A 26,520-nucleotide genomic window follows, 5' to 3' on the forward strand; every position below is an offset into this window, starting at 1 on the left:
TGCAGAGATAGATACACTCATGATATGGTAAGTGAAAATAAAGTTGGAATAGAGCTGTGTAAACAGAATTATTTCATGTATGTTAAAATGTCTGTATGCATGTATGTACAGGCAAAAAGACTAGGAGGAGATTTACCAATATCCTAAAAGGTTTATCTCTGCGTAACAGAATGATAGGTGATTTATTTTCTGCTGTTTTAAAGCTTAAGTTTATTTAAAAATTTTTTAAAGATTTATTCATTTATTTTGAGAGAGAGAGTATAGTATGTGTGAGCAAGCAGGAGGGGCAGAGGGAGAGGAGAGAGAGGATCTCCAGCAAACTCCTCCCCACAGAGTGCAGAGCCCCCACACAGGGCTCAAGCCCACGACCCTGAAATCACAACGTGACCTGAAACCAAGAGTCAGATGTTTAACCAACTGAGCCTCCCAGGCACCCCTATTTTCTTCTTTATAACTTTCTAAATCCCTATATTACTTTTACAGTCAGGCAAAGGGAGGAAGAATTATTTTTAAGTATATTCATCACAGCCAATATAAAATATTTTTTCATGACAGAATAGTTCCATGATGGTAAGTATTTAATGTACTAGAAATGTAAATTTACTGGAAATTATGGGATATCAGAAATGGGTCCCGTGAATACCTTTTTCTGTATGCATTATTTACACAAGTTTAAATATTGCATCCTTCCTGCACACCTTTCATTTTTGTTATTGGTAACTTTTTCTAGTATTTCTCCAATTTTGGCTTTAAAAGCTATTAATTTGCAGGATGCTTGGGTGGCTCAGTTGGTTAAGCGGCCGCCTTCAGCTCAAGTCATGATCCCGGGGTCCGAGGATCGAGTCCCGTATCAGGTTCCCTGCTCAGCAGGAAGTCTGCTTCTCCCTCTGCCTGCTCTGCCTCCTGTTCCCCCTGCTTGTGCTCTCTGTCTCTGACAAATAAATAAATAAAATCTTTTTTAAAAAAGCAATTAATTTGCAAATTTAATTTAAATTTTAAAATTGCTTGCTTATGGTCAGAAGACATTAACAGTGTCTCCAGTAGAGACATACAGATGGCCAACAGACACGTGAAAGGGTGCTCAACATCACTCATCATCCAGGAAATGTAAATCAAAACCAAAATGGGGTATTCCTCCCTTCACATCAGTCAGAATGGCTAAATTAAAAAAATTCAAGAATCAACAAATGTTGGGAAGGATGTGGAGGAAAAGGAACCCTCTTGCACTGTTGGTGGGAATGCAAACTGGTACAGCCACTGTGGAAAACAGTGTGGAGGTTCCTCAAAAAGTTAAAAATACAGAACTACCCTATGATCTAGTAATTGCCCTACTGGGTATTTATCTCAAAAATACAAAAACACATATTCTGAGGGATACATGCACCCCTATGTTTGCTGTAGGATTATTTCTAGCCAAACTGTGGAAGCGGCCCAAGTGTGCATTGATAGATGAATGGATAAAGAAGAGGTTCTCTCTCTCTCTCTCTGTGTCTGTATAATGGAATATTAGTCAGCCTTAAAAACAATGAAATCTTGCCATTTGCAACAACATGGGTAGAGCTAGAGAGTATAATGCTAAGCAAAGTAGGTCAGAGGAGGACAAATACCATAGGATTTCACTTATATGTAGAATTTAAGTAACAAATGAGCAGAGGGAAAAGAGAGACAGACAAACCAAGAAACACACTGTTAACTGTAGAGAAAAACTGATGGTTACCCGAGGAAAGATAGGTGGGCGGACGGGTGATATAGGTGGTAGGGATGAAAGAGTACACTTGGCATGATTTAAAAAAAAATTTTTTTTTTAAACAACACATTGCCTCCCTGAAGTTCTATAGAAGTTTTATTCAAAACGGAGAGGGCTGTACCCTTAAACATCATATAGAGCCAAAATGTATTGACGAGGTTTTGAAATATGGGCCATAGCCATTTTCTAACAGTCTGTTTTGCCAAAAGTTAGCATGTTTTGAAGGACCTAATGTAGGTCTTTTTATTTAGATGACTGCTTTTCATGTTTCTGAAAATACCTGAGGAAGTTGATGGATTGGCAGAAATATAAATAAATGGAGAGATACGTGGTAACGCAAATAAACAAAATGTTAATGGTATAGGATCTAGATGATGCGCTCTGGGTATTACTGTACAATTCGTTTAGTTTTCTGTTTTTGGAAATGTTTTATAGTAATACACTGGGGAATAAAATTACCCGATGTCATCAATTACGCATGAATGTCTGGGGTACTATGTGGTCGGAGGCTTCTGGGTCTATGTTGCATTCATGGTCAGGTTTGTTTTCCTTGCAGGTTAAGTTTAGTGAACTAACTGTGGACATGTTCCGGATGTTACAAGCCCTGGAAAGGGAGCCAATGAACTTAGCCTCCCAGATGAATAAACCAGGAATGCAGGTGATCTTCTCTCTACATTTGCAATCTTGGTAACACTGTTTCTGCCTCTGCTCCTTAGGGAATGCTGTTAACTCAACAAATGCTGTGCATGTAAATAGAGAATTCTCTTGAGATACAGGAGAGATAAGCACAATAATAGTAACGTGGAGTAAAAAATAAAAAATAAAAGCTATTTGATGAAGAGGATCATAAAAAAAGACATTGATAATTCATCAGTCAAATACAGTTCGTATGTGTCTTGTTTTCTGTGTGTAAATATAGGAATCGGCTGATAAGCCTACCAGACGAGAAAACCCCCACAAGTATCTGCTCTACAAACCAACCTTCAGTCAACTATACACATTCTTAGCAGCATCTTTTAAGGTATATATGATCCAATACTCTTTGCTATATGAGAAAAGTATGCCCTGAGTAGAATCTGAGAGTCACTCTTTCCTTTGAATCTTTGAGTCAAGAATTTTGATGAAATAAGAAATTAAAAACTGCATTCAGAATATCTGATCACATTTATTTGGAACAGAAATTGCTTATGATGTTTTGACTCTTCCTTAACCGTTAACTAATGAAAATACTGACTAATCATCATTCTCCTTTCTCCAGGTTTTATTACTAAAAGTACTTTGGGCATAATGGTCAGATTGCACAGGCATGTTGTGTGTTCAGGGAGCTCTGGGGAGCACTGTGGCCATCTGAAGGTCTGAAAGAACTGTGAGAAGTAGGGGATTCCTGCCAGCGCTTATGCAGAGAAAGCCATGGGCAGGAGTTGGTCTTTTAGACCTATGGCCAGGATCCTTACTTCTCCATTTCAAGGTTTGCAGAGACCATTCTCTAAATGACAAGGTTTTCAAAGCAGAGAATGAATTCAAGACTTTGGGCAATAATAATAGATTATAGATTTGTAATGATTCTTTGTTGCCTGAGCAGTTATGAGTTGGAACCTGCAAGAGTGGTTGAACTCCTGGAGAAGATGGCATTACTTTGAATTAGGTTCTTATTGCCCCTTTAACTTGAAAATGTCAGGATGTTCAATGAAACCGTTTGTTGTTTGGTGTATGTGATTTTCTTTAATTGCAGGAGCTGCCCGCCAATAGTGTGCTTCTGATTTACCTGTCAGCCACTGGCGTCTTCCCCACAGGTCGTGCTGATAGTGAAGGTACAATAAAGGAATGCTCCCTGTTGTGAGCAGGGCTTGAATTCTCTTTATTTTCTACAAGACGATGGCCCATAGCCCACAGACCATCCCAAGCTTTCCAGAGAGGCTTCCATATTTGAAACCTGGTCCCTTTGTTGAATTGGCAGTCTTGTAGATACCCCTGTCTGCTTTATTTAAGTTGCAATATTATACTTTGAAGTCAACAGATCACCAGCAAATTCGTATACTAAATGCATGCCTCATTATCAAGTTTGCCAAAGGCACATATATATTTAAATATATATGGAATAACCAAGGCTCCTGTTCTGCTTCACATCACTGAGTTTTTCTGGGCCTTTAGGGCAAAGGGGAATCTGGTCAGCGGCTTCATTGTGGCTAAACGTCTTGGTAGAAATTAATGCACTCTTGTAACTGTGAAAGTTCAAGTCCTTGTCATGATTTTGTTTTCTGTCCTTTTTTTGGTTTTTATGGATTCAACCTGAAGAATATTGGGATGCTGTTTCAGAATCAAAACTATCCAGAATATATGAGTACAGAATATAAGAAATTGAGCAGAATAGATGAGTAACATGGATATAAATTAGGAAATTAAGTCTTTGGACAAAAAAAATTTTTTTTTCTTAAAGTTCTTAACATTTTCCTCTTCATCTGTTTGTTGAAATTTGCATTCCTTTATACAATGCATGTCCCTGCCATCTTCCTTGCATGACTTATAGGTCCTCTTAAAGTGTTAAAATGAAAAAGAAGCAAAATGAATCTCAGAGTCTTTTCATTGCAGTGATTCTTAAGGAATAAAACGTAGCAGTGTTAAAAGTGACACGATCATAAATTGCTTTAAATTTTTTGGTAATGAAGTTAGTAATTTTATTTTTAAATAATTATTTCCTTGTTTTTAAACATGTACTGTTGAATCTGCGCCCCCATTTTGACATACTGATCTTATTTAACTTTTTCAAAGTATAATAGGTACTAACTAAATGGCCCTTTGAGAGAGATGATTCCTAACATCCCACAGTTTACAGTTCCATTTAGATAAGAGTTCAACTAAGCAATGTGACCAGTAGGAAAGGCTAACTTCAAAACCGAAAGTACAGTGCTGACATAATAGAGACAATAACAGATGTTTTTCACACACTGAAATTTGGCATTTCTTTTCTAAAAATGAAGTTTTTGCAATGAGAATTTTCAAGTCCCCCTCAAAATTTTCCCTAAATTTTATAATTAGTGGCTCACTTAGAATTACATTTAAGAAATTCTTAGGACTTAATTCTGCAACTTTCTTTCTTAGATAATTTGATTGAATTTGAGAGATAATTTTGCTTGAAATATAAAGATCATTTTGAACATCCCAGATCTCCATCCCTTTTACTATCCAGAAAAATGGGGTGCAGTAGATTCTTGTCTTGTTTCTCATTTTATTCTGTTTGAAGAACTGAGGAATGATTAAATGATTTTTTAAAATGTTGAAACAGGCAACATGCTGAAATCATTTAAATACTGCATTAAACTAGAATGTTAAATTTTAAAGTGGTTAAAATATTTTGTAATTGTCTTCCATTTGTATCAGTAAGAGAGTCATATGAGCGTCAGATCAGTATCATTCTCCATCTGAAGTCTAGGATTCTTCCCTTTGTTTTTATAGGTCCTTATGATTTTGGAGGGGTACTTACTAATAGTAACCGAGATATTATAAATGGAGATGCCATCCACAAACGAAATCAGTCCCACAAGGAAATGCACTGGTATGTATTCTGGTGTCTCTCCCTGTTATAAAAATTATAGTTCTGTCTTAGAAAATACTAAGTAAATTGGGGAGTTTTTTCTAGTACTGGATATACTCCCTCAGGCTACTATTAAGAACACTTATTTGGGTTCCAGCAATATTTCAGGCTCTGAGTGTCCTAGGAAATTAGAATTTTTGGCTGATACTCATTTTTAAAATTTTCATTGAGTATTATATGTCAAGTCCTGTTCAGTCATTGGGAATATGTCAGTGAGCAGAATTACATTCAAGTTGAAAGAAGCTATAAATGTATGCATAAATAGTATGTACATAAATAGTATGTCAGGACATGATACATGTTAACATTAATACAAGCTTTTTTTTTTTTTTTTTTTTAAGTTTATTTGAGAGAGAGAGTGAGCCAGAGAGAACTTGAGTGGGGGAGGGGTCGAGGAAGAGGGAGATGCAGACTCCCAGCTGAGCAGGGAACCCGTGTCGGGACTGGATCCCAGGATTCCAGGATCATGACCAGAGCTGAAGGCAGACCCTTAACCAACTGAGCCACCGAGGCGCCCCCAATACAAGCTTTTTAAAAAAAAAATTTTTTTTCTTTAATTTATTTAACAGACAGAGATCACAAGTAGGCGGAGAGGCAGGCAGAGAGAGTGGGGGGGGAAGCAGGCTCCCTGCTCAGCAGAGAGCCCGATGTGGGGCTCGATCCCAGGACCCTGGGACCATGACCTGAGCCGAAGGCAGAGGCTTAACCCACTGAGCCACCCAGGCGCCCCCAATACAAGCTTTTTAAAATAAGGTTCTTTTGGTTTGATATAGTATAAATGAACTTAGTTGTATCATTTCAAGTAAATTTCATCCATGAAAGTTTGCTGTTTTTCTAAATACTGCACATTCATTACTTGGGCCAGTATTGGCTCCAGACTCTCTCCAGGTGAGGGATAGCCGTCTGGTTATAAAGGAGACTGGACTTGTAGGAAACTGCATTTCTAATCGCACTTTACAGAAAAATGTTAACTGTTCATATTGAAGAATGAGGGAAGAAGGGCAGAAAGGGAGGTGTTTCAAATTATGTGTATAATAGCTAACAGTCCTCCAAGTCATACATTGGTGCTGTCATTGACCTTGGTTATAAATGATTTATATTTGAAAAACTTATATTTGAAACCCATTGAGGTTCGACAATGATGCTCATTGACACACCATTTTATTTATATTCACATTTATATTAAGATTTTATACATATGTTGTCTGGTAGGCCATGAGAAAGAGGATACACACCAAAATTGTGACCTTGTTTAGTAGCGGTTCTCAAATGTTTGTTATTGGACTTCAGACCTTGGGGACAGTGGGTCTTCTGTGGGCCAGTGAATCTGTATGTTTAACAAGCACCCCAGCTGATCCTGGTGCAAAATATCCAGAGGAATCATAATGGATAGTGAAAGGGGAGCCTCTACTTAGTATCTGTAATATTAAATTGTAGCATGATGTATTAAGAATCTTTAAAATAAATGAAGATTTTTAAAAGACTCACTGCAGTACAAATCTGATTGTGTTAGCACATCATGATTTGAGAACATTTTCTTAGAAGGAGTTTTTTTTTTTTTTTTTAATTTTATTTATTTATTTTACAGAGAGAGATCACTAGTAGGCAGAGAGGCAGGCAGAGAGAAAGGGGGAAGCAGGTTCCCTGCTGAGCAGAGAGCCCGATGCAGGGCTCGATGCCAGGACTCTGAGATCATGACCTGAGCGGAAGGCAGAGGCTTTAACCCACTCAGCCATCCAGGTGCCCCAGAAGGAACTTTTTTTAAACAAGCACCTACATGCTGACTTGTGAGCTTTTCATGTTTTATGTTTAGTCCATCATTAAATCTGTAGATTTCTCTTTAGCTTGAATGTGCCTGAATAATTGTTCTCTCTGAATATTTTTCCATCTAAACTGCTAACTTGTCTCTTCCAGTCGATATAGATATGTTTCGCCTTTTGCCAAATTAATCTTTGTTTCTTGCTCTAAGCTGTGTTGAAAAAGAGATGGGAGCAGACCAAACTGAGGAGTAAGATTTCTGAGACTTGGCCGGTGCACCTGCACAGTTAATCGTTGTTACCGTTGCTGTTTCCCTAGCCTTCATCCCGGAGACCTCTACCCTTTCACGAGGAAGCCCCTGTTTATTATAGTGGATTCGTCCAACAGTGTCGCATACAAGGTGAGTTCTACGTGCAGCATTGTGTGTGTTAGACCTTGTGGCACTATCCCAAGGTAAGCAGTCTTAACCCCAACCTTTTTATTTTGTGTTATTCTTCAAACATTTTACGCAGTTTGTATTTAGTGTTTCTTTTCTTTTGAGGTTGTGCATGCTAGTCAGGATCTGGTGCTATGAATAGAGACAAGAAGAAAACGCATGAATGGACACTCAGTGGAAAATAATAAATTCTCCTGCAGGAAAAAAAAATTCAAGATTTCCAAGATCTCTGGTGGGAGGTTTATTTTTGTTATATAACCCAGAGTAATTTACTTCTGTAGAGGTAGGAGGATACAGGCAAATTTTATTTTCTAGTTTTCAAACTTTTCCCCTTTTATACGCCGAGTTGCTAGAGTTTACATGGAATTTCAATCCCATTTTATACTGTTACAGTCCAAATATCAACATAAATGGTTTTAGATGCACTTAACTTTTTAAAAAAATTTGTGACAGTAAGTAAAAAAAGATGGCCCTGAAGGCTGAAATAAGTAACAGGGATTTAAAGTGAAAAGACTTTGTTTTATATTTTGCTATTGAAGCAGTGGTTTTTCGATGACTGTGTAAAAACCGCCCGTAGTGCAGTTAGAATTCAAACTACAATAATTTATGGAAAAATGAAAACAGAATCTTTGTATGTGTTTGGAATATTTCATTAGTTGGCAATATGCTCAAAAATATGCTAGGAACACAGATCTGCCAATTAAAACTATTTCTGTTGTGGGTGTTCATATAATTAGACGGAGAAGCAAATATTAGTAGACTTATTTCAGGAGAACAATGGAAATACATGTCTACTAGCCAAGAGATGATCCCAAGCATATGGTTGCCGTCCAATTTTTGTGTTTTAGAGGTAGTATCTGAATTTCCAGGGCATCCAACCCACTCTAAATTTTTCGCACATATCCTGCTACCCGTTCTGTCAAGTTTGACATTACAACTTTTGATTTTAGGAAAATTACCTGTATACTTTTGTAAATCGTGTGTGTGTTGTTGCTTTTAATCTTTTTGAGAGGGTAGGAAGCTGCTGAAGGAAAGAAAAGCTTGATTGGCTAACTTATTTAAACCTGTAAACCCAGAAGAGTCCAGGCATTTTATATCTTCACAGAATTCAGAGGAAGCATTCAGTGTCTTCGTCGATAAGAAGGAATCATTTGCTACAGTTTAGTGGTGTGACAGAATCGCTTGCTATACCAGGTCAAGTGTACTACTGAATAGGATCTAGCATGCATTTTGAGTATTTTAGCCATCTATTAATTTCTCTCAACTTGATTGGATAATATTTGATACCACCTTTTATAGGCTCAAGAATACCATTCATTGTACGTCCCTGCTATTTTCCAAAGTGCTGTTTGGATAGAGAATGAGTACTGAATGCTGATTTTTAAAAACACCATTGTGCATCATTGGAAATGTATTTATCTTAAAAGTATATCATGATTTAATTCAAAATTTCGATATTCTGACACCGAGGATAACAGTGCATTAATAGAAGGTTCTTCTGTTTGCTTTTAATGGCACGTGGAGTATCACTCCTTTCAAAAATTAAATTGTCCAGAACAGACTTGTTTATGCACCAGGCAAATTAGAGCACGGCACAGACAAATTTGGTCTTCTTAAAAATTAGTACTGTTCGGTACCTCTAAATCAAGTAGGCATCCTCTGTGTTGATACATGAAGGTGTCGGATATATACTTCTCCCCCGCAGAGCATGTGTGAAAAGTCTTAAATTACCGTTTTACACATTTCTTTTTTTTTTTTTTTTTTTTTTTTTTTTTTAAAGATTTTTTTTTTATTTATTTATTTGACAGAGAGAAATCACAAGTAGGCAGAGAGGCAGGCAGAGAGAGAGAGAGGAGGAAGCAGGCTCCCTGCTGAGCAGAGAGCCCGATGCGGGACTCGATCCCAGGACCCTGAGATCATGACCTGAGCCGAAGGCAGCGGCTCAACCACTGAGCCACCCAGGCACCCCGTTTTACACATTTCTAATGAGAAAGAACTCTGTGACTGATGTATTATTTCTCGAGTGCCGATTTTGCTGTGTTTCCTGAACACGTTTGCTCATGTTTCTTTATATAAGTACCAACATTTCATGTATATCTCTTCATTTAAATATTCTTTATTTTTATGGAAGTAAGTTATGCATGTAGTTTAAAGCTGTAGTTCTCAAATCTTTCCATGTATCAGAAACATTCGGGTCCTTCTCAAAACTATCTCTCCTTGGGCCCCAGCTCGTGTGATCCTGCATCGCTTGAGCTGAGGTGGATCTTGGGTGTCATTGCAATTCCAGTGTGGGTCAAGGTGGGGACCCTCAGTCAGCAAGTTCCCACACATATTACCAAAAAGGCCTGCCCTCACTTGCCTTCTTCCAGAGGCCACCAGTTACATCTTTGTAGCTGATTATTCGGGTGCTTAGCCATCATTTTTCTAAATAACATGCTCGCATTGATATTTCTTGATTGTTCAGTTTTAGGCATTATGTCTTACTATCTCAATCTGGAACAGAAATTCAGCTCTTTCCTCTTGCTATCCCCAGCTCACAGTTATACCTTTTACCTTGACTTCTAACATGATTTTGATTCACTGAATATTTGGTGCTTATATTATAATGACTAGAAAATGTGTTTAAAATCCAAGCTGTATAGTAAACTTTTTCTTTCCTGTGCAACTTCCTGCTTTCCCTGGAGCAAACAATTACGTAACGTTGTTCCTTGTTTTTGTCTGAACGTCGCATTGATTCAGTCCCCAATCTGCACACCAGTCGCCTACTTCTTTCAGAGTCTTCAGATATGTCTGTCTCTTAATTTTTCTCTTGGTGCCGAATTATTCCCCACTCCCAGAGCCTCTGAATGGTGCCCTTCACGGAGACCTCATCCCAAACCTCATTTCATTATTATCTTGGGAAGTCTTCATCTCTTCTCTGTTTCCCAAATCCCCGTCTGTCTTCCTCTTAGACGCCCATTTCATTTGCTTTCATTTTGTTGCAGCATCTCCAGAAGCTACTTCCTAGGACGGGTAAACAGGAGGTAAAATATTTGAGGTCTTGAGTGTCTTCAGTTCTTCTTTAATTTACCCTCATGCTTGAATGATTAGATCAGAAATTATTTCCCTTCAGAATTTGGAAGGGTTTGTTGTATTGCTTTCTAGCTTGCAGGATTTCCTAAGTGGTAGAAAAGCGTTCTCATTCTTGATTCTTTTATGTGACCTGTTTTCTATCTTAGGAAACTCTGGAAACATCTAGGATCATCAGTTTGAGCTCCGGTGAAAACTCCATTAAGAAGTTTTCAACTTCTTAAATAGGATGCCCTGGTCTGGGTTTGCTTATTCATGCAGCTTGGCATGTACATCACGAGTGCTTTCAACATGGAAACTCCATCTATTTTCTTGAGTTGTCCCATTGATTTCCTCTCCCCATTTTCTCTTTTCTATCTTTTGGGACCTTGGAACCATCTGTCACTCCTATATTGGACCTTATAGTCTAGTACTCCGATTGTCTTGCCCTTTATTTTCCATCTCCTGCTCTTTTTGCTCTTTAGGTAATTCCATTGCCTTTATCTTCTAACCTGTTAGACTTCTCATTTGTTTTTTGGATGTTTTTTCATAAAGATACAGATTTGTGTGTGTTTATAAGACGTATGTGCATGTACATATATAATCATCTTGGTTGACATACCTTCTCTAACCTTTGAAAATATCAATGATCATTGTAAAATTCTCCCTGCATGGTATCTTTTCCTCTATGTTGATTTGTTTCTCTTTGGTTTTGTCTATATATTTCATGATAGAGACTTTCCTCAGGGTATCGTAATGTTTGTTTGCTCAGATTTAAGAGAGGAAGCTAGCACAATGATTGTTATCTCTGAGGTTGTACATAGAGCGAGGTTGTACATAGAGCTTGTCACACTGAGATGCTTGGTGCGATGATCTAGTTGGACCACTTAGCTGGGTAATCTCTGATGTCAGTATCTTCAGGTCTTTCTTCGTGGTCTTGTCATTTTCACCAGAGCAGGTTCAGTTCTTCAGCTTAGAATGTGAGGATCTGACTATCAGCACTATGCTTTGTTTTTGCTAAAGTCTGTATGTGTGTTTATGTTTATATATTCATGGATCTTTATGTCTCCACTGCCTTACACTTAAAATATTCTTGGTAATATGTGTTGAATGATTAAATGAAGGTATGCACTATTATCTTTATTCTGTAGATGAGGAACCTTTGCCTATGGAGTTTAAGTATTTTGCCTAATTGATTCCAGCAGCCATTCTCATTTCAAAGCCCAAACTCTCTCAACACTTAGCGAAAGAGGAGTTTTGCATGCTAGTCCAAGCGTCATTTCGGAAGACAGTGATTGAAATGCCAAGATGTGTAACATGTATAGTAGGAGTAAGGTAAACCCCTCGGTCATTCTGGGCAGTGACTTTTAGTTCTTTTAGTTCTTGTAGTTCTTTTAGTTCTGCTTTCTTTTCTTTGGGAGAAGAAAACCCTTTGAATATTTAAATATTTGTGACAGAACTGGATCTCTGCCAACAAACATGAATTATGCATTTGTCAAAACAGTGATATTTGGGCACCTATGTGGCTCAGTTGGTTAAGTGACTGCCTTCAGCTCAAGTCATGATCCCAGAGTCTCAGGATAAAGTCCTGCATCAGGCTCCCAACTCCATGGGGAGTTCGGTTCTCCCTCTGACCTTCTCCCCTCTCGCGCTCTCTCTCACTCAAATGGATAAATAAAATTTCTTAACAAACAAACAAACAGTGATATTTATATAAACAGCCCCATCCTAAAGTATTTGACTAATGGCTGCAGATTGCTGCAGTCTGTTAAAACATTCACCTGCCTAACCAGAGCGTGTAAGAGCTCTTCTGCCAGTCAGCCACACTCATTCCATTTCTTTTTTTTTTTTTTTTTAAAGATTTTATTTATTTATTTGTCAGAGACAGAGGGAGAGAGAGCAAGTGAGTACAGGCAGACAGAGAGGCAGGCAGAGGCAGAGGGAGAAGCAGGCTCCCTGCCAAGCAAGGATCCTGATGCGGGACTTGATCCCAGGACCCTGGGATCATGACCTGAGCCGAAGGCAGCTGCTTAACCAACTGAGCCACCCAGGCGTCCTTCATTCCATTTCTTCTTTACTACTTTGAAAGATAGTCTCTCTCTCCTTTTTTTTTTTTTTTTTTTTTTGGTGATCTACAATTATATTGTGGTATGTCTACATTTTATTTCTTTATACTTAACCTATTGGGATTTGTTGGATTTCTTGAATTATACGTTGGAGTTTTTCATTATTGCTGGAAAATTCTCAGCCATTATTTCTTCAGACATTGGTGGTACCTGGCATCTCTCTCACCCCCTTCTGGAACTCATCATACATTCATATTCATTAGCACAGCCTTCTTGCTGTGTCTTCCACATCTCTTAACTTCTCTTCTACATTTTTCTGTCTTTTTGTGTAACATGTTGACATTTGGATAATTTCTTTGTTCTGTCTTTCAGTTCAAAAATTCTTTCTTTAGCTGTGATTAACTTTCTTCTAAACCGATTTATTGAGTTTTATATTGGTTATGTCTTATTTCTAAAAGTTCTGTTTGGTTCCTTTAAAATAACCCGTTACCTTTTTATAGTTTCCTCTTTTCTGTTTTTGAGTTTGTTCTTTATTTCTTTAAACTTAATAAGCATACTTATTTATTATTTATTATCTATCTGATAATTCTTATACCTGAAATCTGCTTTTGCTGCCAAAAGACACCCTTTGGTATTTTTGTGTTCTTGAATGCTTGATGACATTTGACCAGTTTCTTCTCATTATCCTTAAAACGATTTGTGGGAAATTCACTGAGCCCTAGAATGAAGATACTTTCATCCAGAGATAGTGTGTATCTGCTTTGGCGAGACACCTGGAGACATGACTGTGTTGGGACCATGTTTTTAGGATTATCTTCATGGTATGAATTTGAGCTGCAAACATGAGAGGGGGAGCTTATAATTACAACCCTCAGGCACTGTGGTGTTTTTGTTTGTCTCTGCTCTGTTCACTACTGAGAAAATTTTCCTTGCAGACACCTTGAGGAGTAGTCATGGGGAAAGGAAGGTAAAAAGTTTGGTTTTGGTTCATCTTTACATGAAAGGTATAACCCTTTAGGATTCCAATTTAACAGGGCCGGGTTCTTACCAGACTCCCATCTTAGGCAGACCCTGCTCTCAGGGATCCTTTTCTTTGGATTAGATCTTTAAAACCTAACTTCAAGTTGTTCGATTGCCTCAGTGCAAAAGAGGTCTGGAGTCAGCTGATTTTCTCAGTTTCTTCTGCTGGTTTTTCCACATCTTTGTAAGCTCCTGTCAGTGGAATGGCCCTGGCCTCTGTCTTAGTGCTCTTCTTTTCCAGCTACAACTCATTCACTTGATGCCCTTATTTAGTTTCATGACTTTAATTATGATCTCTGCTCTGACAGTTTCTAAACCTGTCTCCAGCTCTGACCACTCGCTGTTACTGCAGACTCAAATATAATCTACCTACTCCATATCTCTGATTGGTAATTTTAATAGAGATTGCAAATTTCACATGCCCAAGACAGAATCCCTGGACCTCTTCCATCTCCAGCTTTCCCCAGAGCAGTTAATGATTTTCAACTTCTATAGTTGCACCAGCCAAATCCTTGGTTTCATATTTGCCTCCTTTTCCCCTCATACCCCACTTCCATTTCAGGCAGTCCTCTTGGCTGTAACAGATACATCCAGATTCTTACCATCTCCGCTCCCCTCACCCTGGCTGATGCTGTTGCTGTTTCTGCCCTGAACTATTGCAGCAGCTCCCTGCCTTCTGCCCTTGTTCTCCTGTGGAGTGTGCCTGTACGTCAGATCATGTCCCTTCTCCAGAGGCTGCTCATCTCACTCAGAGTAAAGGCTTCATGTTATCTGCCCTCACATGCCCCCTCTTCCCCTCGGAGGCACTTCTGAGCTTTTCTCTTGCCAATCTTCCTAGCAGTTCTCTTCACCCACATTGACCTTGCTGTGCCTCTAACATACATGGCTGTCAGCTGCTTAGGATCTTTGAGTCTCTTCCCTCTGCCTTGAGTCCTCTTCCAAAGACATCCACTTTGTTCTTCAGGTGTTTGACAGGTTGAAGTTTCTCAATAGGGTCTTCCCTAGTTGCCCTATTTAAAATCATATGCCTCTTTTATTTTTTATCCACCTCTCTTTATTTTTTCCTTAACGATCATGACAATTAGCTTCTGTGTAGCGTCATACACTATTTTAGGCACTTTACAAACATTAACACATTTAATCCTCAGAAACCAATGTGTTATTTTTATTATTCCCATTTTACTGATAAGAAAACCAAGGCAGGGGCACCTGGGTGGCTCAGTTGGTTAAGCGTCTGCCTTCAGCTCAGGTCTTGATTCCAGGGTCCTGGAATCTAGCCCCACTTTGGGCTCCCTGATCAGTGGAGAGCCTGCTTCTCTCTCTCTGTTCTCTGCCCCTCCCCACCACTCAAATTCTCTCTCTCAAAAAAATGAATCAAAAATCTTAAAAAAGGGGCACCTGGGTGGCTCAGGGGGTTAAAGCTTCTGCCTTCAGCTCAGGTCATGATCCCAGAGTCCTGGGATCGAGCCCCTCATCGGGCCCTCTGCTTGGCAGGGAGCCTGCTTCCCCCTCTGTCTCTCTGCCTGCATCTCTGCCTACTTGTGATCTCTGTCTGTCAAACAAATAAATCTTAAAAAAAAAAAAAAAAAAAGAGAGAGAGAGAAAGAAAAAGAAAATCAAGGCACAGAAAGGTTAAGTAATTGCCCCAGGTCACACAACTAGTAAGTGGCTGAGTTGGGATTTAAACAATCTGATTGTAAAGTCTGTGCTGCTAACCATACTCTGTGCTTTTTCCATATGTAATATGCATTAGTCACCTTATATATTACATAACTGCTTTGTTTACTGTGGGTCTCTACCTGCCACCTCCACCCGCATCTAAATGCCAGCTCCAGGAAAACAGATTGCTGGGGTTTTTTTATCTGTTTTGTTTATTGCTATATTCCTACCACCTAGAACAGTGTCTAGTCGGTAGGATCAAGGAGTATTTGTTGAAGAAAAGAGATCTTTAAAAATGGTACTATGTACTATTTTGAAGTTTTAAAGATGTTTTAAAGTACCCATTAAATAGATAATTTCCTGGGAGAAAAAAATCTAATCACTGTAAGAAGGAAATCAGAAAAACCCAGTCAGGGTATGAAATAGAGGGAAATGATCGAAGTTATCTCATTTTCCCCTACAAGAAAGATTAGCCCTTTGGAGTTCACCTGTAAATGCTTTTAAACTTTTGGAATCAAATATACAGTTCCAGAGCAATGAAAATCAAAACTTTATATTCAATAGCAATTAGGTCACAAGACACTTACATGACCTTGATCATGTCCTTGTTTTTTTCTGTATCTCTTTTCCATTCTCTGTAAAATAGGTTGGCAATACTGATCTTACAGTATTGTTAAGATTACAGGTTATGATTTACGAAGCCTAGGATAATCCCTGAAAAGTAGTATTAGTACTCAGTAAATGATAGAAATTATTATGGTAATGACAATTTTAAGACACAAATAACACACACAAAAGAAAACCCTACCCCAGATTAGTTTATTATTATAGAGTAGAAAAAAATGCAATACTAGTAAATAGACTAGTAAATGGATTAATAGAATAATCTAACAAAAGAGTTTATCTGAATTGTATATCAATTTTGTGAAAATCAATCAATATTGTATACTATACAGATAGGATCAGTAAGAAGAATCACATGCTTAACTCGGGGGTCATTTTGTACCCATTCTTTTAAAATAATAATTCATTTTATAAATAAATTTAGTACCCATTCTTTTTTTTTTTTTTTTTTAACACTTATTCATTTATTTTAGAGAAAGAGAGCAAGTGAGGGGAGGGGCATAGGGAAAGAATCCTCAAGCAGACTCCCTGCTGGGTGTGGAGCTCTACTCTGGGGCTCAGTCCCAGGAACCCGAGATCATGGCCTGAGCCAAAATCAAGGGTTGGACACTTAATCAACTAAGCCACGAAGGTGCCCTGAGTACACATTCTTTTTTTTTTTTTTTTAAGAATTATTTATTCATTTTTGGGGCGCCTTGGTGGCTCAGTGGGTTAAAGCCTCTGCTTTCGGCTCAGGTCATGATCCCAGGGTCCTGGGATCGAGCCCCGCATCGGGCTCTCTGCTCAGCAGGGAGACTGCTTCCTCCTCTCTCTCTCTGCCTATCTCTCTGCCTACTTGCGATCTCTCTCTCTGATCAGCAGGGAGCCTGCTTCCTCCTCTCTCTCTGTCTGCCTCTCTGCCTACTTGTGATCTCTGTCTGTCAAATAAATAAATAAATCTTTAAAAAAAACAAAGAATTATTTATTCATTTTAGAGAGAGAATGTGGTGGTGAGGGAGGTGAAGGGAGGGGAAGACAGACACCCCTGTTGAGCATGGAGCCCCACCTGAGGCTCCATCCCATGACCCTGAGATCACAACCTTGCCAAAACCAAGAGTCAGACACTTAACTGACTGTACCACCCAGACATCCCCCCAGTACTCATTCTTTTTTTTTTTTTTAAGATTTTGTTTGACAGAGAGAGACACAGTGAGAGAGGGAACAGAACCAGGGGGAGTGGGAGAGGGAGAAGCAGGCTTCCTGCTGAGCAGGGAGCCCAATGTGGGGCTCGATCCCAGGACCCTTGGATCACAGCCTGAGCCAAAAGCAGATGCCCAGCAACCAAGCCACCCAGGCACCCTCCTCCCCAGTACCCATTCTTAATTAAAAAAAAAAAAACTAAACTAAAAAACTCAGCTTATGATGAAAAGGTACTATACTACGTCGCCAATTTTGGACTCTGAGTGAGAAACATTAAAAGTATTCTCAGTTAAAATAAGCAAGAAAAAGAGAGTGCCTGCTATCATCCTTGTGATTGATCTTGTTTTATTCCTGACCAGAATTGTTTAACATTCCCAAAATAATGCAATGAAAAAGGTTGTCCAGACTAGCAAGAAGTGTAAATATTGAAAAGAGAGAGGGGTGCCTGGGTGTTTCAGTCATTTAAGCCTGTGCCTTTGGCTCAGGTCATGATCCCAGGGTCCTGGGATTGAGCCCCAAGTTGGGCTCCTTGCTCAGTGGGGAGCCTGCTTCTCCCTTTGCCTGCTGCTCCCCCTGCTTGTGCGCTCTCACTCTTTCTCTGTCAAATAAATTAATAAAATCTTTTAAAAAGCATTGAGGTGCACCTGGGTGGCTCATCCCTTAAGCGTCTGCCTTAATAGCATTAAACCATATAAGCCCTATATGGGGGCAATTATGAGACATTCCCAAAAACATGAAAATAAAGAAAATAAGATAATACCATGGGAGTTACACTATAAAATTGAATACCAAATGGGTTAGACCAGAGATGTGTAAGGTATCTTAAAGAAACTGTTTCCCAGACCTAAAATTTAAATATAATCTGATAGGAGGAAGTCAGAGGTCTCCAAGGTCAGCCCCCCCCCCCACCGGCTCAGCGATTCATGAGAACTGGTAATTCTCAGCGTATAATCACACTCGCTACTAAGATTTAGCACAGTAAAGGATACAGAGCAAAATCTCAAAAGAAAAAGGCACATGAGATCAAGTCCAGAGAAAAGCAGGCACAAACTTCCAAGAGGCCTCTCCCAGTGAAGTCACAGAGGATGCACTCAGTTCTTCTGGCAGCAAGTGAGATGACATGGGTAACATGTCTACCAGCGAGGCTCCCTAGGGACTCGGTGCCCGGGGTTTTTGCTGGGGACTCATTGTGTAGGCACCCTCTGCCTGGCACATATTAAAGACCATTCTCCCAGAAGAAAAGCAGGTGCTCAGCATAAACCATGTTGTTCATACAGTCCAGGTAAAGGAAACTGCTCTTACTCGTTCTGCTAATGGTGGGAACCCTCCTCAAATCTAAGTCCCCAGAAGCCAGCCTACTGCCAGTCTTGTAAGCAGGGTTTCAAAGTTTATAAGCAGACTTTCAAAAGATAGCAGTCAGGCTTGTTAAGCAACTGTCTCCACACAGTATTTAAAAAAAAAAAAAGGAAGAAGAAGAAGAGAAAGGTTGATCAACAAGAGGAGCAAAGAAAAAGGAGACCTTGGAACATAAATAAGACCATCTGCATCCCAGCACTACCCAAGAACAAGAACATTAAGAGGCCAAATATCCAGAAGGCCATTTTTCAGTGTAGCTAAATGGCTCAAGGCGCTTAATCTGAAAAATGGTCCTTAATATCATTCTACTTACTCCCTTTGTTTTGATTGCAAGAAATTGCAAATTTACTTGTTTAATTTTTTAATACTGATATGATATTCAGAAAGTCTCAAAATCAAAAATTTCCAAAAGGCTTATTATGATACCCCATAACCTTCCCAGTCTCAGTTCACTCAGTTTCTTTCTCTCCCTCTCTCTCTTTGGATAATGACTTTTGTTTGTTTATTGTTTATCCTTCTAGAATTTTTTAAAACATATATGTAAGCCAAAACAAATATATAGTCTTTAGTCTTCTTAGCTATATAAATGGCAATAACATGCTACATACAGCTGTTCTATAGCTTACTTTGTTTCCACTTAGTGAGAAATGTTGGAGGGGTGCCTGAGTGGCTCAGTCAGTTAAGCATCCAACTCTTGATTTTGCCTCAGGTCATGGTCTGAGGGTCATGAGATCAAACCCCGCATTGGGCTCCATGCTGGGCATGGAGCCTGCTTAAGATTCTCTCTCTCTCTCCCTTAAAAAACAAACCAAAAAAATGTTGCAGATCTCTCCATATCCCTTCATAAAGAACTTCTTTGTTCTTTTGTGTTTTTTTTTTAATAACTGCATAGTACTCCATCATATGGTTGTGCCAGAATTTATTTTACCAATCCCTTGTTGCTGGTCGTTTGGTTGTTTCTAATCTTTCCTGTTACTACCAGTGCTGCAAGGAGTAAATTCGGGCTTAATGTTATTCACAGGTTTGAGAATTTATTGGTAGTATAAATTTTTAGTTGTAGAATTCCTGCATTAATGGAATATAGATACTGTCATATTGTCTTCTAAAGAATTTGTTCCAGTTTATACTCCTACCATCTACATATGAGTATTTGTGTCCCCATATTCTTGCCAGTGGTATATATTCTCAAGCTTTTGGAAATTTTGCTAAACTGGTACGTTAAAAAGTGATATTATAACGTCTTTTCATGTATTTGAGCCAGTTGTATTCCCTTTTCTGTGAATTCCTTATTATCTTCCACTCATTTTTCTGTTGGATCAGTGGTCTGTTTCTTGTGGGTTTGGAGAAGCCCTTTCTATATTAAGGAGCTTAATCTTTGTAATGTGCCTTGCAAATATTTTCCCCAGTTAATCATTTTGCTTTTGATTTAGCTTATACTGTATTTTACTATGCATAAGCCTTTGATTTTGTAACTGGGTCTATTAATCATTTTAAAGTTTATTTATATATATTTTTAGTAATCTTTACATCCAACATTGGGCTTGAATTTTTTTTTTTTTTAAAGATTTTATTTATTTATCAGAGAGAGAGAGGGGGAGAGAGCAAGCACAGGCAGACAGAATGGCAGGCAGAGGCAGAGGGAGAAGCAGGCTCCCCGCCGAGAAAGGAGCCTGATGTGGGACTCGATCCCAGGACGCTGGGATCATGACCTGAGCCGAAGGCAGCTGCTTAACCAACTGAGCCACCCAGGCGTCCTGGGCTTGAATTTTTGACCCTAAGGTCTAGTGTTGATTGCTTTTCCAACTGAGCCAGCCAGGCATCCCATGGTCTATTAATCATAATAGTTAGGAAGATCTTCTAGATTATTTAAAAAAAAAAAAAAAAAAAAAGCCTTTTTTCTTTCAGCACTTTTCTTTCTTAATTTTTTTACATTTAAATCTTTAATATATTTGGAATTATCCATGTGTGCTGCAAAGTATGGAGCCAACTTTTTTCTAGAGGGCTATCCAGTTTTTTCCCCTACTGGATAGCCATCTAACCATCAGATTTTCCCACTTTCTTCAGAATTTTATTTTGTTCATTTATTTTATGTAATCTCTACACCCAACATGTGACTCGAACTCATGACTCTGAGATCAAGAGTTGCACGTATGCCATGCTCTTGCAACTAAGCCAAATTTTTTTATGTCCTAATTTGACCTATCATCTTTATCATATATACTGAAGTCTTATCTGTTTTGGGGTCTAATTTTGGATTCTTTGTTCTCTTCCATCAGTCTTCTGCCTACTCTTAATGCCAGTGCCACGTATTTTTAGTTACTGAGGCTTTAAAGTATGTTTCAGTATCTCACGAGTCTAGTTCCCTCTCTTTGTTCTCTTTTTCAGAGCTTTCCTGGCTAATCTACTTTTCCCATATGAACTTTAGAATTATTTTTTTCAGTTGCAGGAAAAAATAGCTGTGGCCATTTTTATTGAGGTTGGTTCAAATTCCAATAAATTAGTGTAATAGTATCTTTAGAATGGGTTTCTCTCTAAGAGCATATTGTGTCTTTCCATCCTTTAGAGAATGGATATCCTTAGTCAAACAGTGCTCTAGTGTTTTATCAGCTTTAATCCTCACTGTACATTAACCTATTGACATTCTAGTTTTATACGTCATTCTGTTTGAGTAGTTAATTTGGTTCACAATGAGAAATGATTGCAGTCTTCTCTGCTCCCCAGTAAGTCAGGTTCTAGAGCCTTTGAGGCTGAGAGCCAGATTCTAGAGCTTGGAAAATCCACCCTTGTAAATATTGGTGTATATCGCCCTTTGGAGTGGTCGCTTGACAGACAGCCAGATGACCTCTCCCTATAACACTACAACTATTTACATGCCTTTATTTTAGAAGTCAATAGTTTATTTTTAGTAAACTTCACTATTTTAAGAAAGCTCATTACGCATGGTAGTTATACATGGATGGCAGTCTGTTCTGCTGTCACTGATGTTTCTGCATCTGCTTAGTAAAAGGGCCCTATATACACTAATGACATACTTTGGAAAATTACTTGAGTAACTATCTTTAGTCAAATTTTTAATGAAAGTTTTAAATTCTTGTATGTTACAGAATTTCACAAACTTATTTGGACAGCCACTAGTCTGCTTGCTTTCTCCTACAGCATATCCAAAAGCTTTACAAGGTATGTTGTCATTACCTGTTATATCCATAGGTTGCAAATAAACACAGTCTACATTTTGAATAATACGGGTCTTTGCCTCCCCACCTGTAATGATCACATGTGGTTTTATAGTGTTTAATGTGGCAGGTGTCGATCTGAAATAAACCCAGAAGTCTTGCCAACAGCTAGACTTCTTTAATATGCTATTAGGTCTTGAGATAAGGCTAAAAGAAATGGTAAATCGTCCCTAAGAAAAGGTGCTTTTTGCTCCCTTACTGCTAGGGGCCTCATGATCTGTGAATTTTTAGATTTGTTTTGCAGGTGTTTTTTTGTTTGGTTTGGTTTTGGTTTTGGTTTTGATGTGTGTGTCGCCCTTCATAGCAGCATGATTTCCTATATCTCTGGCTACATATTCTAGGCATCTTTTAAGACCATGTGATTTCCGATCTAGAAAACTTCTCAGCCTATGCCTAAGAGTTAGGATAACCTTACTGGCACAACTTAAAGGGTTTCTTTTATTCACATTTTTACCTTGTTGTATTTTTAAAGTAAAAGACCCTCTTTTCAGTGTGCTAGGGAGACACTGTGTCTGTGTTATGGCTGAGAAATGAGAAAGACTGTCTTTAATAATTTGTCCTTGATAAGCCAACATGTAAAATCTAGTTCGAACTCCCAGTCTTTACGCTAGGTAGAAACTAAACAAACCTTAACCGTGTTTTAGCAGTACTTGTCACTGTTTCACTATCTCCCTGACCGTGAATAGTGCTGATGTCTCTCTGGGAGATGGCATTTTACTGCTACTTCCCAGCCAGAAGTCCTGTCTGCTGACATAGTTTGACACAGGAAGTGATGGTCAGCATTTGAAAGCCTGAGAGAAGCTGGAGACTTTTCACCGTTGTTTTAAGGTAAGTTTTGCTATTTAACAGGGAAAAACACATAGAAATATTAAGTTCTTGTATCCATAAGTCAAATTACTAAGGGATAGAACTTACCTTCAAACAACGGTAAAATTCTCCTGCTTTGAGGACTTTGTTAACCTGTTTCCTGTCATTTCTGGAGAAGTGTAACCCCTTCCAATTACTTAAAGAGTGCTTTTTGCTGTCACTGTGTCCTGTCAAGATGCAGCTTCATTTAAAATGGCATGATCTAATGGGTTAATACCAAGATTATTTGTTCCAAAAGGCTTTATTGTGTAGAGGGTAAAAACAGAGACTCTGGAGGCAAGCTGATGGAATTTGAATTTCGACTACCACCGACTAGCTATGTGACCTTGGGAAGTTACGTAGCCATTCTGTAGTTTCTGTGCCTCAGTTTCCTATCAAATGGAGATAATAATAGTTCTCTTTGTTAAATAATTTTGGGTATACAGTAAGTATTCAATATGTGCTATCATTTTTTCAAAAGATTTTATTCATTTATTTGACAGAGAGACAGTGAGAGAGGGAACACAAGCAGGGGTAGTAGGAGAGGGAGAAACAGGCTTCCCAGCGAGCGGGGAGCCAGATGCGGGGCTCGATCTCAGGACCCTGGGATCACGACCTGAGCTGAAGGCAGATGCTTAATGACTGAGCCACCCAGGCGCCCCAACTATCATTTTTTAATGGTTATTGTTATTAATGCTTGTTATTACACTTAGTTGTAGTATACGTCCTTAACATTTTTTTAGTCAAGTATCATATCTTTATGCGAGAAAGCTTAGACCTCTAATCCCTTAAATATGGCCCGTGTGGGTACAAAGCTAGAAGATAACTAAGTATTTGGGATGTCTAATTGGGTTCTTGCACCTCTGGTATCCAAAGTCTCCAGTTCTCTCAGTCAAAGTGGAGTTGAAGGTTATATAGAATCATATGGCGCTGGGACATGGTTAACAAGACTGTTCTCGTAGAACAATAGCATTCGAGCCCAGACATAAGAGCTCTGTGACGAGAAAGTTTATGGAACTTTTTTTTTTAAGATTTTATTTATTTATTTCACAGACAGAGATCACAAGTAGGCAGAGAGGCAGGCAGAAAGAGAGGGGGAAGCAGGTTCCCCACTGAGCAGAGATCCTGATGCGGGTCTTGATCCCAGGACCCCAGGATCATGACCCAAGCCGAAGGCAGAGGCTTTAATCCACTGATCCACCCAGGCACCCCTGGAACATTTTTTTTTTAAGATTTTATTTTTAAGTAATCTTTTTTTTTTTTTTAAAGATTTTATTTATTTATGTATTTGACAGAGAGATCACAAGTAGGCAGAGAGGCACGCAGAGAGAGAGGCGGAAGCAGGCTCCCTGCTGAGCAGAGAGCCCGATGTGGGGCTCGATCCCAGGACCCTGGGATCATGACCTAAGCCGAAGGCAGAGGCTTTAACCCACTAAGCCACCCAGGCGCCCCTTAAGTAATCTTTATGCCCAACGTGGGGCTCAAACTCACAACCCCAAGATCAAGAGTCATGTGCTCTACCCACTGAGCCAGCCAGATGCCTCAGTTTATGGAACACTTAGAGAAATTAAAGTACATCCTGCTAGTGGAAGGATAGGGTGTGGGACTGTGGGACTGAATCATGAAAACCTTTCAGGATTTGAGAAGAGCTTTAACTGGAAGATAGTGGGGTGCCATCAAAAGATTGTGAACAGAAGAGTAGCATGGAAGAGCCGTTCATTCACCCTGTGGAGAATGGATTGTAGAGGAACACTGATGGAAACAGGGAGATAGTGGTGGCTCTAAAAGATACGAGCCCAGAGAGCCAGCAGGATTTGGTGATGGGTTGGATCTGAGAGAATAAGGGAGAAGAAGGAAGCAGAGGTGAACTTCTAGGTTTCTGGCTAAGTTACTGACGAAAATGGTGGTACTGGGTAAGAAGCAGATTTGTAGAGAACACAAGGGGGAAGAATTTCCTTTCCATTTCTGATATCTTGGGTTTGAGGTTACCCTTGAAACTTAGGTTGAATATTATAGTCTAGAGCAACTCTGTTCAATAGAAGATGATGTAAGTCACATGTAATTTTAAATTTTCAAGTAGCCACATTGAAAACAGCTTAACAGGTGAAATTAATGTTAATTTGCCTTTTTGTAGTGAGGCTTTGAAGTCCTACACATAGTTTACATTTTACATTTCACAGTGTACCTGGTCACAGTGGACCACTCATATTTTAAGTGTCTAGTAGCTCTTGTAGGGCAGTGCTGTTCTAGGCCTAACGAGCTCAGTCTAGGCCGTGGATAAGAGAACTGGGAGTCAGTAGGCATGTAAGTGATACCTGAAATTATAGGAGTAGGTGAGATCAGCAATATATAGGGTCAAAGAAAGAAAAACTAATGTTTAAGGGATAAGCAAAGAAAGAGCAATGAACAAAAGGGAATGAAAAAGATTGCCAATTCTAATACTCATCTGAGAATTCTGTCATGAGCTGCCCAGGTATTTGTCATATCTGGGTAAAATTTGTTAGTTGGAGTGAAAAAGGCAAAGGAGTATGTTCCTTTTTCATTTCCCTTAAGTTTACGAGGCTCTGTCTTGAGTTTGTTCAGCAGAGAGCAGCATACCTGGGATGTTTTTGTAGTTGCAGGCAGAATCTACTGTATTGAATTATGATTTAATGATACAGCTTTAATTTTGTATATTATCATCATATTGAAATATTCCTCAAGTGTATTTCTTTTTGCAAAACTGTTGTCTATATATATATAACATGTTTGTTATTACAGATCAATCTCAACGAGGTAGCCTCTTCACTCTCTTTTTGAACAATCCTCTAATGGCCTTCCTATTTGTCTCTGGATTGTCAAGCATGCGCAGAGGCCTATGGGAAAAGTGTCAAGAATATCTTCGAAAAATCAACCGTGATATTGCCCAGCTACTGACCCATTCACGTTCAATAGGTACCCTACTAATATAACTGCACACTTAACATACTATAATGGTTTTATATTGTTGAAATTGTTTGAATTTTTAAAGGTATTTGTTGAAAGCAGGAAAGTCGAGAAGGTTTTCCCAAACTTTCTCAGTTTTTCTTTTAAGCATCTTTTTACTTTCATCTTTCTCCTCTTTGCAGATCAAGCATTTCTCCAGTTTTTTGGAGATGAGTTTCTTCGCTTGCTTCTCACAAGATTTATCTTTTGTTCAGCCACCATGAGGATGCACAAGATTTTTCGGGTAGGCAAAGAATATTATTAAGGACCAGTTTTATAGTTTTATGTATTTTAGGAATCATGTATTATTATATTTTATAAAATACACTATATTAAATGAAATTTGAATAGATCCAAAATAATATTTACAAATTATTATGTAACATATAAAGATAACCCACATAAGGCACATCTGAATACCAGTTTAAGTAGAATATTTTCGGGGCACTTGAGTGGCTCATTCATTCAGCATCTGCCTTCAGCTCAGGTCATGTTCCTAGGGTTCTGGGATTGAATCCTGCATGGGCCTCCCTGCTCGGCGGAGAGCCTGCTTCTCCCTCTCTGACTCCCCCTGCTTCTGTTCCCTCTCTCACTATGTCTCTCTCTGTCAAATAAATAAATAAAATCTTAAAAAAAAAAAAAAAGAAGAAGAATATTTTCATTACCTTTTAGGCCTCTCCTGGACCTTCTCTCTCTTTCAAATGAAATTAAAATCCTGAATTTTATAATTATCACTTGTTTTTCTTTATAGTTTTGTTACATGTATTTCTATTCCTATACAACATGTTGATGGATCCATATTACATCTGTTCTTCTACAGCTTGCTTATTTTTACCTACTATTATATTCCTGAGATTGAGCCAAGGTAATGACAACTGTAGCTTTCATCCATTTATTTTCACTGTGCTCTAGGATTCCATTGTTTGACTGTATATCAAAAATTTCTTTTCCATTCTACTGATAATGGACATTTCTGTTGTTCCCATTATTTT

General features: G+C 38.7%; 1 protein-coding gene across 5 annotated transcripts in view; it reads left to right on the forward strand.

Annotated features, from left to right (window-relative positions):
- Positions 1-26,520, forward strand: part of SCAI (suppressor of cancer cell invasion) — a 134,650-nt gene that overhangs the window by 99,713 nt on the left and 8,417 nt on the right. For 4 of the 5 annotated variants that reach the window (XM_059142320.1, XM_059142321.1, XM_059142322.1 and 1 more), the window contains 8 exons: positions 2,304-2,405; positions 2,667-2,768; positions 3,480-3,558; positions 5,201-5,300; positions 7,416-7,497; positions 21,590-21,662; positions 25,325-25,498; positions 25,672-25,772. In XM_059142320.1, coding sequence (XP_058998303.1) covers positions 2,304-2,405; positions 2,667-2,768; positions 3,480-3,558; positions 5,201-5,300; positions 7,416-7,497; positions 21,590-21,662; positions 25,325-25,498; positions 25,672-25,772 — 813 coding nt within the window. Of the gene's footprint in view, positions 1-2,303; positions 2,406-2,666; positions 2,769-3,479; positions 3,559-5,200; positions 5,301-7,415; positions 7,498-21,589; positions 21,663-22,404; positions 22,547-25,324; positions 25,499-25,671; positions 25,773-26,520 lie in introns of those variants that run through there. The other variant, XR_009346410.1, reaches the window with a different exon arrangement.

Source organism: Mustela lutreola, chromosome 12, assembly GCF_030435805.1.
Source record: "Mustela lutreola isolate mMusLut2 chromosome 12, mMusLut2.pri, whole genome shotgun sequence".
NCBI classification, from domain to species: Eukaryota; Metazoa; Chordata; class Mammalia; order Carnivora; family Mustelidae; genus Mustela; species Mustela lutreola.